At 38.3% G+C, this 20,765-nt stretch overlaps 1 protein-coding gene across 2 annotated transcripts in view; it reads right to left on the bottom strand.

The window, feature by feature from the left end:
- Positions 1 to 16,990, bottom strand: part of Pka-R2 (cAMP-dependent protein kinase type II regulatory subunit) — a 38,980-nt gene extending 21,990 nt beyond the window's left edge. Inside the window, exon 1 of one of the 2 annotated variants that reach the window (XM_083132164.1) lies at positions 16,797 to 16,990. In XM_083132164.1, coding sequence (XP_082988290.1) covers positions 16,797 to 16,944 — 148 coding nt within the window. In that variant the 5' untranslated portion in view covers positions 16,945 to 16,990. Of the gene's footprint in view, positions 1 to 1,660; positions 2,208 to 16,796 lie in introns of those variants that run through there. The other variant, XM_083132156.1, reaches the window with a different exon arrangement.
- Positions 16,991 to 20,765: the final 3,775 nt, after the last annotated feature.

Raw genomic sequence — 20,765 nt, 5'->3', positions numbered from 1 at the left:
CCTTTCCTAAAGTAATGAGCGCTGTTTGGACTCGAAAAAAGTAATTTACGTTGAAAAAAAAAAACAACTTGAAAATTACCTTACGCACTTCTCATGGACAAGATATTCTCAGTCTACAACAGACAGTAAATATCGTAGAAGCATGGGAATGAATGTAGAAGTAAATCGGACCCTTAGTAGAATGCATTTAGGGACTTTATTTTAATGCTAAGGGAACCAAACCTAACCTGCCTAACCATGTAAAAATTGCATTCGTTGCATGATGAAATCACAATAAAACAAAAGGAACTTGGGCCTTTTTTGTTTCACAAGGAAATAGATATATTCCTGATACTACCATGACACCAAATTTTAACTATGTTTGCCTAAACTAACCGAAATTACCCTAACCACATGTCAATGGTTTGTGGGGCTATCATCAATGGTTCGCCATTATTTTGCAATTTCTAGACGTTTCAGACAAATTTTAACTTCAGATTAGTCATTAGCAGGACTCAATTAGTATGTATGTCAAATATGAAAAAAATTGGAGAGGGGTCCAGTCATCTTAAGTCATACCGGACATAATGTATCTACTTAATTTACCCTGAAGTAGATAAAATAAGCACAGCATAAACAAAATTATAACTGGAGTCTCCAATTTTGTTAATTTTCAGTATACTAACTAATTTTGGCCTCCTAATCATGTATCTGTTGTAAATAACCGGGGGTCACGTCTGGAAATTTGAATAAAAGCCGATTGAATTTATATATATATATATGTAATCTCTGGTCATGGTTTCCAACACCGCCTTTGTTTTACAAGAAAATGATTTATGATATTCAATTTTAGTATGAACCCAATTTTTTCGATCAATTTAGGGGTGAAATGAATGCTAATGGAACCTAACCTAACCTCGTGTGAATGGTTCATGGGGCTACCCGTGGATGGTTTTTGGGGCTAACGTCAATGATTTGTGGGGCTACCCGTGGATGGTTTTTGAGGCTAACGAACAATGTTTCATCAAAATGTACAATTTCCAGACGTGACCCCCGGTTTTTTACAACAGATTCGTGATTAGGAGGCCAAAATTAGTTAGTATACCGAAAATTAACAAAATTACAGACTTTCTCTATATTGCCAATTCTCACCTTATAACTTTACAACCAGACCTTTCAACCCCATCTAAGTGTCATTAACAGGGAAATGTTCAGTTAGGATTAAAGCAGTGCTTGGTTCTAATATAGGTGGAGGGTCTGAGACCCCCTTTCCCTGCTTAAATATGTGTGACAGTAATCTCTCACCTAACCAGCATGTTGGGCCTAGTTATATGGGGGAGGGGGTGAGCACAATACAACATACTGGGAAGAAAACCCGCTCAAGGTACTTCATTGTGAACATTCAGAATAATGCAGAACACGATAGTTCTGACGGTAAAATGCTTAAAAGGCCGCCTGCACAGGGTAGTTATCGTACTTACTTTATGGGAACCACTTAGGCTCCTACTTATTCAATACCTTCAATCCGGTACATGAAAATACATATAAAACGCTATTTATTTTTACCTGTGATGAGTGTGAACCAGAACAATCGAGTCATGCAAAACCAAAATACACTACCCTGAAAGTAGCAGGGGGAAAAGGGCCAACAGCACTTTCACAAAAATTACATCAATCTCACCTTCTTCTACAGAGATTACAGATTCGGTAGGTGACACTGCAGTTGTACTATTATATTTTATGGCTTGTCTATTTTCACGTAGCTTCGTGAAAAATTCAACAGCATAGTCTACTACATCAGGTGGCTGTTCTAGTAAATAACTTATGGTAAATTCCAACAGCATATCCCGTAACTCATCAGGAACCGTATATCGTGACAAATTACTTTGACTCATATTTTAATGTGCATTCACTGCACCTTCGGCAGAATATATCTTCAAACCACTGAACATTCACTTATGCATGAAGTCCGACACTCGAAGCCGAACTCGCAAAGTATTTTGTTCTGTACTGGGCAGAAGCAAGCAAAATATTCCAATTTACATGCAATACTGCAATATTTGTTCCAATAACATTACAATCACTTTCGCACAATTAATATTTCGATTTGCAGCACTTCACATCACTCACTCAAACACCGTGCACTTCAACTTCACTCCAACGCCATTCACCAGCATACCAAATACTCTAGGCGAAAACCGTCTGCTTGTAAAGATGGCGTCGGAGCTCGTCCTAATCACAAAAAGCAACCACGACACAATATAGTTCCCAGCTTGCAGTTTAATTTCTTGCTCCTCGTGCTTCCTTGCTGTTTCTGAATCAAAGTTGAACTCCTTAATTACAGAAAATTGCCCAACTATCTTTATTTTGTGACATATAATTAACATTTAGCTTTTAATTATTCGCATCATTGGGTTCAAGGAAGCGGTTCAATGGTTCAATGATTGGTCGCACCTGTTGGGCCTGAGAAGTGAACACAGCGGTCTGCATGTGGCAGACGAAATGGATAGGATTTGTCCTGGCCAATGTAATTTAACAGTGTATACCCTCCCATGAGAATACAGAAGGTAAAATGAGAAAAACGTAGATTATGCTAAAACTCAATAGTTAGAACTGATCAAGCAGGAGATTCAAAACTGCGAATAGACAGTGCAACTTAACATGTCCTGATCAATAAGCAGCTGGTCTCCCTGTGGCGTTTTGAACTCGCATTTAAAAGGTTCAAATGTTCCCCAACAAAATAAAGATTTTTTTAGACATATCACGTCAAGTTCGATAAGTTGATTTTTAAATTATAATAATTTCATTTTTTAGGTCTAAAATGCCTGAGTGGTTTACAGGCAACTGTCTGATACCCGCAATCATGTATTAAAGCACGGACTTTACTCAAGAAATAGAAATGTAACAGTCACTTAAATGTTATAACAAGCACAAAGTGGCAAAAGCACTATTTCAGTTAAACGCCGTTGGTTAATAGGACTAGTCTTCCATGCAGGGGTGCCCACAGGGGGGGGGGGATTATGGCGCTGCGCCATGGAGACTTTTTTGGGGGGATTTTTTCCCTTGAAATTTTATAAAATTCAACATTTATACATATCTTCTTCCAAAAATATAAGGATGTTTTTAAGGTGTAAGAAAATAAAGTGTTTAAGGGTATTATCGGAGGTGGTGGTGGGAAGAGGGGGAGATATCCAACTTTTACATATTAGGCCTTAATTGACATGTGGGCTCTGGGGGGAATTCTGAATTAAATTTTTTGGGGGACAGTATCCAACTCTAGGTCTTAGATTATGGCGGGTATTTTAGTTAGAGTGGGATTGAGCATTAAATTGACGGGATATCCAATTCTTGTGTATTGGTATTGTCTTAGACTGTTGCGGAAATTCTGGTGTCGAGACTGAGAATTAATTTTTTTGGAGGAGGCAATATCCACACTTCAATATCAACAGTAAGTCTAAAATTGATTGAGTTTTAAATTTAAAGGGGGAGATAGAAAGCTCTTGATAAAGTGCTAAATCTTAGATTGACAAGGGATTTCTGTAGTGGAGAGAGTTCGAACATTAAATTTTGGAGACTGTATTTAGCGATATGGTATCCACACGTTTTCGACCCCGAACGTGCCAAAGGAGAAGCTGGAAAAGACTAAGAAAGTATTGACATCCTGTTAAATTAATATTCTTGAAAGCCTGCAAAGAAATGCATGTAAAAAATTTCTTGCTCGTTTCGCTCGCAATCATATGTTGCTATACGACGCACGGTTTTAGAAGCGATATCGGGCGGAGCCACGCAGAGGGTGTGTGTGGCGACCAGCCAATGGTAGGAGTGCAACGTTGTACAGTTAGGAAACTGCGGCGCGCGAGTTATACGCCGTGTTCTGTATTTTTCTTACGCGCAAGTTTTCATAAAACTCGCCACTTTAAGGTTCATCATAAGATGGGCACGACATTTTGAACCTGACTGTCCAAGTTCCATGAATTTCCGTCGAAGAAACACGGGAAACAACACGTCTCTACACAAACACACACACAATGACTGTTTCGTTTTCCTTCCGTGTTCCGTCTGTTGTTTTTTCGTTGCCACAGTGTTGACCTCTATGAGTTGTTGTGTCTTGGTAAAGCTATGGGTGTCAAATTCGGCTGAATATGCACAATGACCTTTCATTGTCTTGTGTGTTCACAAACATTGCGAGTCTGGGTAAGTTTTGAGTTCAGCGTTTTCATAACAAGGGCGGTGTAAGATAATTTTACTCGTAAGGCATGAAGAACAGTTGTGAGAGGATTCAATACAGCCCTTATTGATTGATTTATTTTACTTCGCTTTTTCTGACACTTTTGGCTAATTTACGAAGATAGGGATGAGTGATGATATGATGAAATTGATGAATGGACACTCACAAATATCCATGCCCGGGTCTGGATTCGAACCCGGGACCCCTGGCGTAGTAGCGCGATGTGCAATACAGACCTTATGCTCGATAGTTGTGCAATAGTGTGTGTGTTGCGTGAGTGTTATTTTATAATGTTGCGCCAGAGCCATTGTGGAGTGGTTAGCATATCGCTCTACGACGCCAGGAGTCCCGGGTTCGAATCCTGGCCTGAACATGGTTGTTTATGAACGTCCCTTCATCCATTTCATTATATCATCACTCATTCCCATGTTCGCAATTTGCCAAAAGTGACAGAAAAGCAAAGTAAAATAAAGCAAATCAAATCAAATTAATAATGTCGCTCTCGAAACCTAGTACGTACCAGTAGTACAGGCACCAAGGGTAAATACTCGTATTACGTTCACAAGACAGAAATCTTAGTTTTAAAGCTTATTCTTACTTCAAGGAATTGGCGTTCGCAAGACGTGTGTGCTAAAACAGTGTCTTCTCAGAGTCGAGAACTTACGGCTAAAGCGTGTGGTGTATGTGTGCATACTGTGTTGCGCATTATAAAACAGGGTAAAGTATCTACCACAGAAATCGGCGAACCCCTATTCAAATCTCCTGTGCCAGAAAACAGAAACGAGAGCGATGATGATAACCTTGCAGTTCCTCTATAATAAATACCTTCGAACTTCTTTCAGGTATGAGTTTCTCTTATATGCTGTGTAGAATTCTTCACTATATATTTCATTGTACTCAAATATCACGTGCATGCATTATACCCATAAAAAGCTGAATATTGGACACAGCGAATTATCTGTGTTTTCCTTCCGCTAGCAGTTGGTTTGGCAACAGCGCGACAGCACTGGCTGCGTATTGGCTGAACTCATGTTCCTTCTAAAAGCGTATGCCGTATAGGATGCGTGTTTGGCGCTTTAATTAGGTGAATGTGAAGTTTTTACACTATAGATGCATTACAAGACAAGCGATATTCTCGATTATGATCAACGATTTATGGGGTGGTTTTGAGTGATGGGTACCCTGTTTAGGGAGGAGGGGCAGATCAAGTATAGTGTTCAGTAAAGCTAAGAAAAAAGTTACTTTCGGTAGACATGATGTAATTTAATACTGTGTGGGAATTACGATATGGTTTGAGGGCGCGAATGATATGATTTGGGGGAATGCGCACTCCTGCTTCCATGCATCTTCATTTAATTATTTAGTAGAAAAGTAACCCACCATTTACAATTAAAAGAATTGATTGGTGTTTTCATAGGGGGAAAAATCTGATTTTCTGGAAAAGCGTTTGTTCTGCGTCTGGTAAGCAAAGCATTTTCGTCGCCGAATAAGTTGCCACTGTACTGTTGAATGGGTTACATATACTTGTCGAACAACACTATCGTAATTTATATAACAAATATTATCCGTGGTCAAAGGAAAATAATGAAACACTACTATTAGAGGCACGACAGGAAGCTGCCATGATAATATTTGTGGATAATTTGATATTTGTTGTATGTGCACCAGTAACAATTCTAGAGAAATTAGTGAGAGGGCGGGAATATTTCCATGTTACAGTCACATGCAGGAATATTTCATTGATAGAGACAGTCACATTTCATAATTTAATATGTTCGCAAATGCAGGGCTGACTGTAGATGGGAGCGAGTCGTGGCGCTTACAATATACTCGGCGCACATAACCCAAGTTTTTCAGAGATCTGAAAAGTTCAGAGATTTTTGTTCCGTAGTCTGAAGTAGGCTGGTGTTCTGTACAATTACGATTTCAACATGTTTATAGCTATTCAACAATTATTGTATCGTATTATTGTCCTTCCGGGTTCGAATCCCGGCCTGGGCATGGTTATTCTTTGTGAGTGTCTCTTCATCATATCATCACTCATCCTCATCTTCACGATTAGCCAAAAGTGGTAGAAAAGCGAAGTAAAGTAAACCAAATAAATCAATCGATCGTATTATTAGTTATTACCAGAGCTAGGAATTTTAGGTGCTGCACCTTAAATTTTTTTGTGTGAAAATGGGCAAAAAAGTGACTCATCCCCAAAATAAGCACGTATGGTGTTTCGGTTGCACCTTTTTGCACCTTTTTCACAATCTCAGAACCTTTTGCACCTTTTCGCCCTTTTTGCATCTTTATCATTTTTTTAAATACAACTTGCACGCTATTTAACCCCACCCACATTCAAGGCACTGCTTCTTGGCACGTGATTCTTGTTTACCGCAAAACAATGAATCGGCTTTCTTCAGTTCTTGGACGTTAATGTAGTATAAGCGCGCGGACTTTAAACAGTGCCAACAATGACGCGTTACAATTGCTAGAAGTTGTGCTCTTTTTGTCCTATGCTGTATTGTTTACGAATTGTTGTAGAAAGCTGTTTTGTTTTCATTCCCTTCTCCCGTCTCAGCGAGCAAGGTAACTGCAGTCTGTGATCGACTGATCGATGCATCGGATTTGCTTGTTCACCATGCCAAAACATAAAGTAAATGTTGGAAAACTGCAGGACATTGTTAAACAGTTAAGCGGTGATGACATTCATAGTGATGGATCTGTTCTGAGGTGTGATGTGTGTGATATTTCTATTGCTGTTGATGACAAACACCAACGCAGTCGGGTTGTGCAGCATCTACAAAGTGGAAAGCACGTCAGGAATAAAGAACTACGAGATGGTTAAGGTGGGAAGCGACAGCAATTCATTGGTGAGGTGCTTGCATCTTAAGAGTTCCAGAAATACAAATGAATTTTTCAGTGAGACAGCAAGAACATTTATAGCGTGTGGAATACCTCTTTCGAAACTTAACAATCCTGTCATGAAATCATATTTCCAAAAATATACTGGGAAGTCAGTTCCAGATGAGAGCACCTTAAGGAAATCTTACCTTCAACCTCTTTATAAAGCTAAAATCTCGCAGATCAGGCAAGTAGTAGCTGACCATCCAGTGTATTTCATACTAGATGAAACCACAGATAGGCAAAACAGGTACGTTTTGAACATTTTAGTATCACCTCTCAATGGACATCGAGTGAAACCCATGCTTTTAAAAACTTATTTTCTCGGCAAAACAGATAATGCAAGTGTAATGCAAAGTTTCAATGATGCATGTTTTGTATTGTGGCCGGAGGGCATAAAATATGATAGAGTGTGGTTAGTTCTTACAAATCAAGCATCTTACATGTTAACTGCATTTTCTAATCTGAAGAATATGTATCCTAACTTAAAACATGTGACTTGCATTGTTCATGCTTTGCATCGAGTTTGTGAAGCTCTTAAAGATGAATATACATATGTGAACGAATTTGTTTCTAGCATTAAGAAAATACTGAAAAAGGCTCCTTCTAGAATACAGAAGTACGTAGAAATTACGGAACTTCCACTACCACCCTCTCCCATCCTCACTAGATGGGGTACATGGTTAAAAGCTGCAGTGTTTATTTGCAATAATTTCCATACAATATCGAAATTTTTAGATGCTTTGCCTGGTGATTCCTCAGCTGTAGAAAAAGCCAAAAAACTTGAACTTAAACAGGAATTGCAAGATGAACTCTATATTGTACATGGCTTCTCTTTCCTTACTACTGCAATCACAAAACTGGAGGAGCAGTGTCCTGAAAAGGAAGCACAATGGGCTGTTTTGATGGATGTGCAACGAGAGCTGCAAGGGGTCGGGAAAGAGAAGTTAGAACAAAGTTTAGCCAAAAACTCTGATGTTCAAGAAGTCGCAACCAACAAGGATGTGGATTACTGGTTGAAAACAAAATACGCACCACTTGTGTCTGTTGACGTTGAACGTTCTTTTTCAACTTACAAGTATCTGCTTAGTGACTGCAGATGTAGCCTCACTCAGAAGAACATAGAAATTTTGAATGTTGTCTATTTTAACAGTTTTCTAGATGACTAATTCTAAGCAAGTAAGAAGAAGCATGTTTTCCTTTATGTCGCTTTTTAATGTATCAGAGAATTTTCTTTGCTTAGTTATATAAACGATTTAAAACCAGAGAATATTCTGTGTTTATCCAGACAAGTTGAATCATATATGTATGCACTGCTCACAAATCTGAAAATTTGCACCTATTTTAGCACCTTTTTTGTACAAAAAATGGCACCTTTTTTGCACCTAAAATTCCTAGCTCTGGTTATTACGTAAGAACAGTGGCGGCGATTTTACCTTGTTTTGTTTCTCCTATTTCTATTTGGATGCCAAAACTTGGGGAAGGGGACAAGGACAGTTTGCTTCCTCTTGGTAAACAAAAGGCTTAGCATTAAGATCACATATAGTGAGGAGCAACTGCCCCTCGTCCTCTAATCGCCGCCACTGCCTAAGAGCAATAAGGAGAAATGTTGATGGGATAAAACAAGAACTAGGGTGGATAATAATAGTTTCTAGATAATTGTTTCGTTCATTTCCGATGTGCCACTGGTGGGACGTCCATTATATTTAATTACAAAACTATTATTTTATCTGCCAAATTAGCAATTTTTTATCATATCCAAAAGCATTCCCCATCATAATTATCTTTTGTTTACTTTTCATTGAATTTTGATGCTGCAGCGAATTTACATTGTTCCATATGAAATAATATTTTTTATTTATTTAATTAGTTTTCAAGCTTAAGTATTTATGACGAAATCGTTTTTATAACGGTCATTATTATTAAAATGTGTACATTTTGCCATCCCATCTTGTCCCGTTTAACCTTCGGAAAAATTTTAATGTTCCGTTTTGTTGCTTTAAAAGTAGTCATTTTTTAAAATTGGTACCATCGAAACGATGCCTCGGTGAGCCAACCGTCACTACGAAATATTGTTCATTCTTCATGTCTCCCACACACTGCAAAAATTGTCTGTGTTCTGAGCTTTTCTTTTGAACAAATATTTAACCATGTGAAAAGCATTTGGAGAATTTTCATGTAACCATTAACCTGGGCCCATTGACTTAACTTTTACTGAAATACTTGTTGCAAGTTTCGCCACCTAATTCAGCCAGAGTCGTGACGGAGTGGTTAGTACACACTATGACCAGGCCCGGATTTCCCAATAGGCCTCATAGGCCTGGGTCTAGAGCGGCACTTTGGTAGGGACGGCACGATTGTTTTAAATTTATAAGGAATATCTAATTCTCAGATTGCCTCTTTTTTTCTCCGGACATACGAATGGAATGACAATGTAGTTGTATTGTAAATATAAGTTATCGAAGAATATTTCTTAAGAGAGATAGGTTAGCAGGGCTCGGAACTAGTTTACTAATTTGTTGTTTTAATTACCGACGTTGTTGTTTCGAATGTACAGTATTTGTGCTGAGCCGGGTCGGCAATTGCGGCAAGAACGTGGAGCCTGCCACTTGCTTTTGAAAGACAACATCGGCTTGTCTTCGTTCCAATAAAGTAAAAATAAGAGTCTTCTCTGAAAAACAAGGTAAATGTTAAAATGTAATTTATATAATTTATGTCATATCGCTTTGTTACATTTTTTGTATGTAACTATCATTTAATTAATACTGCATGCCGTTAATAGTAAAAATAGTAATACAGAAAATAATGATTTTTTCATTCTTGATAAACGGTATGGGGGCGGCAGAGCTTGTTTGGCCTAGGGGCGGCATAGAGGTATATCCGGCCCTGACTACGACGCTAGAGGTCCCACGTTCGAATCCGCCCTGGGCATTGGTGTTCATTGTGAATGTCCCTCCATCATACCATCATCGTGGATATTAGCTACTTTCTAAAATGTATTTAAAACACTGGCAATGATGATTACAATACACGTTGATTCTTTGCAATTACAATACCGTATTTCTTAAAATCGATGACGCCATCGAATTTAAAAGCGCAAGTGTAGTACATAATACCTTTATTTTATTAGAACACTGCCGTAATCGGGCACGTAGCCAGAAATTTATTTCAGGAAGGGGCTCATCCTTTATCAGCAGTCGTCATCTAAAGGCGAAAAAAATGGGGAGTAGAAACCCTGAAGATGATTTTTTTCAGTATATTGCAGCTTAATATACAAGATGTTTAATCCTGCCAATGAAGTAAAATTAATTACTACTAAACACAATTTAAATTGGATATTTGTAGGATTTCTGGCGGGCTTCAACCCCACGAACCCTTTCCCTGCCTCCATGCCTGGCCGTAGTATTGCATTTACATTGGCGTTACATTTACCGTTAACAAATTGCCATTAGCATTTACTATTGAACAATAACAGCACATGCAATTTTAAGCAGTCGCTTTTTGAATGTCATTACCGGTACTTTCGCCATCACTAGGAATATATGATGTAGGGAAGAGGTGAACCAGTTTCACAGTTTCAAAATTCCTCAGCATACAAAATAATTTTAGGTTTAAATAGAGTAACACTTTCCTTTCTCCATTTTTAATGTCTTTTTAATGTTCACTTTGCCGATGACCACCTCTTTACTGCAAGGAGAACAATAATAAACCTTCTTCCCTTGTTTACCCTTTGCACTTCACTGCTAAAAATAGACTGGTTTCTTGTTGTAAAATGTTGATTGTTGTTGTAACACAACAAATTTAATGGGAAGAAAATTTCGTTGAGGGTGAGTTTTATAAATACTGGTATTTCGGTAAAACATCGAGGAAGAGACTTGCGTATTGAAATTGGAAAATTCTCAATTCTATGTTACACTAATACCGTGGTGCAGTGGCGGCGATTAAGAAGACTGTTGTCCAAACCCCACTTTCTCCACTCTTTGTCCCTGCGTTATAAGCCTTGTCTAACAACAGGTCCTTGCAGTTTCGCCTAATGTTTTGTGTGTGTGTGTGTGTGTGTGTGTGTGTGTGTGTGAGTGAGTGAGATACAGAGAGAGAGGAGTGCATGTTACAAGAATTTACACAAAATATACAGTTTTATGTCTAAAAATATCATTAGGAAATAACAATATAGTCTAGAAAACATCAAAAAGTACAAACCATTCAATCCACGTCTAAAGTGCCCTGATAATGTTTTTATGTAATCAAAAAACTTGCATGTTATATCCGTATTATGCTAGAATATCCAGAATAAGTTCCAATCTAGTCAAGAAAACATTCTTTTCACATGCACAGAACACCCAGGAAACATCCTTTTTACATCCCAATAACATTAGAAAAATATTACAAACTAACAAAAAGTTATTTCAGTTGTGCAGATAAGATGCAAATGTGGTTATAAAATGTGTTTTTTTAAGCATACAATATCAGAAGTAGGTAGGTGCGTATAAAAAGTCTAAATTAAAGCATAACGTCCAGATAATGTCACACTTGCATTCGAAATATGCATTAATGTCCAAAAATTAGCCAGAAACGTGCATAACATATCATTTTCTGGATATCCCCTGGATATCATGTATGCGGATAAATTAATATCCAAGGGTCATCCTATGGATGCCTATTGGATATTCATGGATATCCAGAAGCTCCGACATGCATATCCAAGATGTATCCAATGGATGTCTTTTGGACATTTGCGTGTTGTATCAGTGGTCGATCGGTTCAGCCGACCGAAGTGGTTAGCACAGTGGCTACGACGGCTGGTGTCCCGGATTCGAATCCCGGGCTCGGCATCGGTGTTCTTTGTGAGCGTCCCTTCATCATATCATCACTCATCCTCATCTTTTCGATTAGCCAAAAGTGGTAGAAAATCGAAGAAAATAAACCAAATCGATCACTTAACGCTCCCAGCCATCGAGCCGGCTGTAAAACGAATAGAGACTTTTCACCTATTCTCATTCTTTCATCTCTTTCTCAACCTATTTCGAAACCTCCATTCTCTTACACTTTACTTTATTATCCAGTTTTCAGGTGTTCTTGGTCTTTGAGATGATTTTCTCTCGGTGACCTTGAGATCCGAGCCTGCAAGGCACATATTCAATCAACCTTCCATCTTTCCTTTCTCCCATCATTTTCCAGGAACCTTTTCAATGTTGTATCTTTCTGTTCACTGCAAAAACTTTTCCCGTTAATATCCTCGCAAGAACTCATCTCCTTCCTTTTCCACCCGAGAGCTCCTCCGTGGCCTCGTCTCATGTTTATTTACAATCGCTTCCCAGAATTCTCGCTTGAGGTCCTACGCCAGACCGGGCAGAGAACTGACAAAATTGAATTGAACATGTTTGTACCTCAGAATAGGTGCATTTGTCGTACAGTTAGGAACGAAAGTTGTTTTTTTGAGTGTATGATCAGTGTGCGAATTAAATTTTTTGCTTTGAGGGGGGGGGGAGGAAACCAGCTCTCTTTTGGTGGCAGATGAATGTACATTATTATTATCATTATTTAAAAATAATGCTAAAATATTTTTCAAAGCAACTAAAGAGATAGGTTTGGAAGAAAGCAAAGAGAAAACTAAATATATGCTTATAGGTCGAAACCAAGTGTTAGGTAATAATCAAAATCTAATTATTGATAACAACTCGTTTGAACCAGTTTCCAAATTCAAGTACTTAGGAGTACTACTAACAAATGAAAATGATATTAAAGAGAAAATAAAAAGCAGGCTTAATTCAGGAAATGCATGTTACTTTTCTCTTCACAAACTATTGTCACCTAAGAAACTAAAAGTTAAAATATACAAAACAGTAATTTTGCCTGTAGTCTTATATGGATGCGAAACTTGGTCCCTCACATTGAAAGAGAAACATAAATTGAGAGTATTTGAAAATAAGATCGTTAGGAAAATATTTGGACCTAAAAGGGACGAGGAGACAGGTGAGTGGATAAGGTTCCATAATTTAGAACTACATAATTTGTATTCATGTCCAGATATTATTAGAATAATTAAATTAAGAAGACTTAGGTGGGCAGGCCATGTGGCACGAATGGGAAAGGAAACAAGAGTTCACAGGATTGTTGTTGGGAAACCTGATGGTAAGAGACCAGTAGGAAGACCAAGACGAAGATGGAGGGATAACGTTGATATGGACCTAAAGGAAATCGGGAGGGATGGAAAAGAATATATAGATCTTGCTCAGGATAGAGACAGATGGAAGGCCTGTGTTGCTGCAGCCATGAACCTTCGGTTTTAAGAAGACTAGAGAGTTAGGTTATTCAAAGACGTAGTAGTGATAGAAACGATAACTAGAGGAAAATATTAAGATTTTTCATTCAAATATTAAGATCATTCAATTTCTCACATTATATTTTCCCAGCGGGAGCTCAGTCGTTAGGGCGTCTGACTACAATGCGAGAGACCCGGGTTCGATCCCTGGCGGCGGAAAATCGGTATTTTTTTCATCTGTAGTAGTAGTGTTACCATCAAGCGGCTCCGACCCCCCACCTCTCGCCCAGAGTCGTATAAAGTGGGTACCTGGAGTAAACTCTGTGGGGAAAGCGGCCAGGGGCGCTGTGCTGATCACATTGACCCCCACCATCGGCCGTGATCAAGGAAGTGTGGGACCATAACTCCTCACCCGCTATACGTCCTCGTGGCGTGGTGCAATGCACAGGGGAGCACTTTACTTTTATTTTTTCCCAGCATTCACTGACCCACTGCTTGTTTTTCTGAATTATAGGTATTTTTCATCCAGCAGTACTTACATTTTGAAAAAACTTACTAGTCTGGAGTTCTCATTGTACAAAGAGTGAGTGCTTTTATGAAATGTTTCAGTACCTTGCATTTTGCAGACAGCACGCAATGTCTAAGTTATGTTCAGTGGCGGCGATTTGGTTCCAAAACTGGGGGGGGGGGGTATACAGTTTATTTCTATTTGTAGGTAAGATTTATCATAGTGCTGGGGCAAAAGTGGAGAAAAGTGGGGGCACCTAATCGCCGTCACTGGTTACGTTACATTATACGTTATAATAATAATAACCCATAGCTCTACAGCCCGATGAGGTCCTTGGCTTACCTACCGACTGCTGGTCTCCCTCCCACACGTCACCTGTTATAGCGTGGAGATCTTAGACCAGTATTGGAGTGTCGGGGGATCAGCCCGACGAGCCCCCAGCCGTTGCAGGTCTTCTCGATCGGGTTACGCTCACTCACTCGGAGCTTCCCAATTTCCTCACGATGGTGGGTTGCCACCGGTCCTATACGTAGGCCGAATAAATTCCGACCAGAGCCGGATTCGAACCTACGCCGTCCCGCAGCGAACGATCTCAAGACGAGTGAACGCCTTAACCCGCTCGACTACGGAGGAGGACACATTATACGTTACGTAAATAAAACTCTCTCGTGTATTCTGTATGGGATTTATTCGATTTCCATGTATGTATGAGCATCCGAACTCTTCAAGTCGTGAAAGTTATTCCCTCGTGCCGACCTCCGTGGCAATCATCCTCATCGTCGCGATTTGCCCAAAGAGGCAGAAAAGTGACGTAAAATTCGCTGATTCGATCAATCATTTCCTCGTGAAATTCTAGTTCTTTTTATATGTTCCATGATCACCTTTGCCAGTAGGGATATGCTAGGTCCAAGACCTGGACGAACTCACTATGACACATGGTCCTAGGTTACGGACGAAGGGAGAATACTAGGTCCTTGTGTATAAGTGATTAGACATGCCGAGTTTGCTTCGTCTTGGCGTCTTCAAGGAAGCCACGTTGCCATGCCAAAGGCAGCCAGGTTGCAAACCCCTAAGCAATTAAATTGCTAACTCCAGAATTACTATCACATTCTTATTGAAATCAACAATTTTATTCACAATTTTTAATTGGTTTTTCTTATGTATTTTAGTAGGATGACCAGATTTTCTGAACAGAAAAGCAGGACATCCATGGATGCGTACGAGGGGGGGGGGGTGCAACTATGACTAAAAGAGCACAGTGTCAAGTAAACCCCGCCCCCTTCTTTGGCAAAGGAAAGATCATGCTGCTTACATGTCTCCTGATATATTACACAATTCTCTTTGACTCTTTCATCTGTTTTCTTCTTGATTTGATTGTTTTTTTTGTTATTTAACTTCGCTTTTCTGTCACTTTTGGCTAATTGTAACAATGAATGTGAGTGATGATATGATTAAATTCATGAATGGACACTCACAAGGAACATCCATGCCTGGGCTGGGATTCGATTCTAGGAAACCTGCCGTCCTAGCGTTCAACCACTCCGCCACGGAGGTGTTCCCTTTGTATTTCCTTTTGCATTTCTCTCTTTTCGTTCCTCCTTTTGTTTATCTTTTTGATTTTACAGATTAACCTTCCTATCTCTCTAGTTCTTACTGTTTTTTTTCTGTTTCCTTACTTTCTTACCATAAAACATCCATATACACTGTGAAATAATATTAAAATATTAATCAATACTGAGAATATATTTGTCTCTTGCCGCAGCTATAGTAATCATCTCATCAACGCATCAAACACGCAAATCCCCAGAATTGGTCTATTTTCAATTTTCAAAACGCCCCTGCATATACTTTTAGTCACCACTCGGCACCTTACATATTATGAACAGACTTCATGGAATATCTGCTTGTAAGCCATAAATATAAGCCTTACAGTAAGACTAAATTCGCGAGCAAAACGATCGTAAATGTTTTTAGATCTACAAGTATTTCTTTGCAAACTAACAATTCTATTTATTTAAAAGGCACTAACAGTTTCACAGAGGTAAACAATTTGTCTGGATATTTTGCAGAACATTTTGCAGGACGCTGTTGAAAAGTAGGACTTATTTGTTTTTTTGGAGTAGCATCGCAGACTGCAGGACATAACCCTGAAAGAAAAGGACTGTCCTGCGAAAATCAGTACGTCTGGTCAACCTAATTTTAGTCCCTGTGTTTCAAAAGTTACAGATAGCCTAGCTGGACCTTTCCGTTCAAGAAAATCGAAGTGGACTCTAAGAAGACGAACTTTCGTAATGGCCGCCAAGTGGCCACTAACTTCTAAACTTGTGTACACATTCTATGCCACTCAGTATTGACCACACGATGTTATTAGTAGAGTTACACGTCTTGTCCCATCTGAAACTTTCCAACTGTTTTTTATAGAACAAACATTTAAATTACAGTTGATGCACCTTTACATATGCGAATTGCTGAGAACAGTTCTCCAATTCCGTGTTTATGTGTAAGAATATAATGTTATAATTTCGAATTTTCGAATTGAGAAGCTTTACAATAATAGTATTTCTTGTCTTGTAAACATTTTGCATAAAAGTTATTAATAAATCTCTTTTTTTTTTAACCGACGATAACAAATAGGTTGGTGCAGGCATTTGAAAGAACAAAGCAATACTCGCTTCAAGAAGAAGCTTACGTTTTAAAATCTAATGGAAATATTTGTTACAAATGTCACTATTAATTATTTACCCCCCCCCCCGGTTAATTCATACCGTGAATTTAAGCCCTTATTCCTCAAAACTTTTCCATGTTCATCCTTTACATTTGTTCACATGTTTTTATAATTAATTGGAACGAGCGCCCACACAAAATTATGTAAAATTATCATTTGTAATGCCATCATAATATAATTTCTTAATTCTTTAATTACAGATTACCTTTTCTACGCGAGGGCGATTTTGATGGTGGACGAGTGGACTCGCTTGACGTACGGCTATCAGATGACGCAGAGGACTTCCTAGTCTGTCCAACAGGTGGGTTCTTTACCCTACCTCGAGTTGGGTTTCCTTTCTGTACTCCTGTCATGTCTAAAAAACGATCCACAAGTGGACTTGTATGGGTTCAGGTAACGGCATCAGGAAGCATTGTTGTTAGGCAACAGTTGGTGCAAATGGAAATAATGTACGGGCGCCTTTGTTTAGCCGTACTGCTACTTACTCTGTTGGCGTAGCCAAGCATGAGCTTGCCGGAAACCAGCCCCTATAGAAATTTTGCAAAATTTTACTGCTCCAAAATGAAATTGTTACAGAAAAAGTAGCGTTTTTGCAGGTTAGAACAAAGTTTTCAGTTTCTCCTTTATCTACTTGGATAAGTTAAGATACATTTAGCGAAAATACGGGCCATTCTTCGTAATTCCGTTCATTAAATTCATCTCAGTATGTGCGTATGTAGTCTATGTGAGTGCGTGTGTGTGTCTGTGTCCAACTTTCTCGGAACGGTTAACTTTGGCATTGCTATGTGAAATAAAATAACATCTATCAGTACATAATAAATATATTTAAATTCTCACTAAATCGTCAAAACAATTACGAAGATGCTACTAAAAAAATAGTACTAAATCATACAATCATAATCATGCACATGCCTAACATGCTTCATATTTAAAATTCTTACCAATTTTTAAGAAAATGTCGCAAGCTTCACATGAGCTGATTCTGCCGTAATCTGAGGTTCGCAGTAGGCTATTACCCATCTTCAAAATCTAAAAAATAAAAGGAAACATTGGAAGGTTACGAGACTGAGAAGTGAGTATCTATTATCGAAAGTTGCCCTGCAGTGGTTCGTACCGATGAGTTTGTGAATACACAACCAAAACGATCGATTTGTTACAGAATCATCCTCTACCTTTTGATTTGTTATGCTTTAAAAAAAATCAAAAGTTGTTAATGCTATGTGTTATAAAAGTTACGGTTCATGGTTATTTAACTCTGAAATTAAAAGATGATTTGATTTTAAACGTGTAACGTCTAATTGTTATTTTCTTCGCGTGACGGTAACTGTAAACTGTCACCTTTTTATAGGTAACGAAATTAAAAGCTATTGTTCTGTAAGTTTCAGCACGATGTCAATTAAGGGGGAGGATGTCAAGGGACACATCAATCCACAGTAGACCGAAGCAACAAAGGTAAATTCTCATCCCTGCCAGGGTTAATTTTTACCCCTTTCTCCTTTAAAACAATATAACAGTAATTTTCAATAATAGATCCCCATTATATTTTAAAAATACAATCAAAAATGCAGTTTTGATGCATCAACTGGTTTTCTTGAAATGGTCGTGTCTTATCTTCTCAACTGATGCATTGTTATATTATGTTACAGCAATCAACATGTTTCTCTAGTAGTGGGGTTTACGGTACGGACAGCGCAACTTTTAAGTGTAGAAAAGGCGAGGCTATTTGATTGAACAATCAGATTTGCTTACACTTAAAACAAAGCCAAGAGAGGCCTATACCCCAATTCTTCAGGTGTGATATGCTCTGATTTTTAAGAAATTCTGAGTTTCTAGTGTAGAAAAGGCGAGGGCTCAACAGATAGATTTACCCATACTTAAGACAATGCCAAGAGGGGCCTATACCCCAATTCTTCCAGTGTGATATGCTCTTAATTTTAAGAATTTTGAATTCTAGTGTAGAAAGGGTGAAAGCCTCTCAGACAGATTTGCTTATACTTAAAATTATGCCAAGTTCCCATATGATCTTATTGCTTATAGTGTGTTTTTTCTGTCAAAATCCCAGGAATTGAATTTTAGTGTAGCTCAGATTGATTCTGCCATGTATATTAATATAAAGCTTATAGTTACTGGGTTCTGAGGCCCAGTGGAGTGTGGTGCATAGCCCCATGGTTTTTATTGCCTTGCAATCAGGAGGCCTCTGGGTTTGAGTCCTGATAAAATGTGAAGCCTCTCCTGATGGCAAAATGTTAATATTGTTGCTTTGTAAGCAAAAGGCTCGGGTTTGAGTCCTGATAAAATGTAAAGCCTCTCCTGATGGCAAAATGTTAATATTGTTGTCTTGTAAACAAGGGGCTCCGGGTTCGAGTCCTCATATAATATTTAAGATTGAAAACATGTGGCAAAATAATATGTCCACAAGTGGGATTTTGAGAATAGTTGATATACAACTCCCAGATCTGAAAACCTGGTAAAAAGTGTTTTACAATAATATATTGTACAAAAAACTGAATTTTCTTATTTTTTCATGTTTTATAACCACCTCCTCAATACAATAGGAGAAGAGCGAGTAAGCATAGTTAATTGTTTGCGTGCTTTGCCGGCACGCAAGAGACACGCTAGAAGGGGGCATTAATGATTTTTCTGTATGATTCACTGAAGGGGTCATTAATCTTTCAGCACGACAGGGGAAAAAGTGTAACAAATTCCTAGTCATGCAAGACAACATGTAAAAGTGTAACAAAGATTATTGAGATAAAGATACATATTTTCACACAGTGGCAATGAACTGTACCCCCCTCATGCTAAAAGCAATTCTGTTCAGATAATATGAGCCTAGGCAAAGACTTAGAAAATATTATGGCAGTTCAAAATCCAATTTTGTCTGCATAAGGGTCTCAGAACCCAGTAAAATATGGGCATATTCTATTTGGAGACGTATTAATATTGTGGCATTGTAATCAGAGGCTTTGGGTTCGAGTCCTGATATAAGATTGAAATATATGCAACTGCCCACACATAAGATATTCACTGCTAGCTGATAAACAGTTGAGGTTTGTGTGTTGTATAACAGCAAAACTATCACCAAAACCTAGTTACTGCTGTTGTTTGGGTATAAAAGCACCAGCTCAGCCATTAACTGCTGAACCCAACTGATATTTTTATTAAGTATAAAGTTTGGAATTGAATCCCAGAAAATCTTATATAATAAACTACAAGAAAAAATGCCAAAACAAAAATATTGCAATCGGTGTAATAAAAATATATCTAGTTCTCATTGGGCTAGACATTGCCGTATTTGTAACTCTAAGAAATGCAGAAAGGCCATGAAAATATGTCCAAGATGCCATAAAATATTAAGCAAGGCATATTACAAATGGCATAAGTGTAATTCTTATGTACAGTCATCAACATTGCCCCCACAACCATCCACATCTGGTCTGAAAAGGAAGCATGAAACACCTGTTAATGCTGGACCTGCAAAGCAGCCACGCTATGAACCACCCATACATAGCAGTTTTAATGCCCAACTTAGGGATTACCAGTTTGTATCAGAGCCAAGATGCGGCATTAAGAATTTCTTGAACAGTATAAATTCTGATCTGCAGGCAATTCTTAATGCACAAAATGGCTCTTATAAGCTATCCCTCAAATTGTTTGTACAATATAAGAAACCAAATGGCACAAAATTTACACAGCCCCACATAACAGAAACTGTACCTGTATATTCAAATGCAAATTCAGACACAATAATAAGCAGCTTGATAAATCAACTGAACATCAAACACTCTGAATTTGCAGCAAAAGAGTCCGGATGGAGCCTATGCGGTTCATCACACAAGTTATATGTTAATATTTCTGAATTCACTCCTTTACAAGGATCTACTTATGTACCATTGCCTGCCAATATCAAAAACAAAAGAGCCGTGGTCAATATAAAAAATGCCGACCAGAAATGCTTTTTGTGGTGTATATTAGCTGCTTTGTATCCAGTTTCAAAGGATCCTCAGAGAATAACTTATTACAAACAACATGAACATCTTTTTGACGATGTAATGGAGGGTTTGGAATATCCAATGTCAGTTCAGAATATTGATAAATTTGAAAAAAGAGCCAAGCACATCAATGGCAAACAATTATCTATTAATGTATTTATTTGTTCCACTGGCAATTGTCC

This window comes from Lepisma saccharinum, chromosome 1 (genome assembly GCF_977018435.1).
Source record: "Lepisma saccharinum chromosome 1, izLepSacc3.1, whole genome shotgun sequence".
Classification (NCBI taxonomy): domain Eukaryota; kingdom Metazoa; phylum Arthropoda; class Insecta; order Zygentoma; family Lepismatidae; genus Lepisma; species Lepisma saccharinum.
Note: the sequence above shows the minus strand (reverse complement) of the source record. Positions and strands in the feature narration are given on the sequence as shown.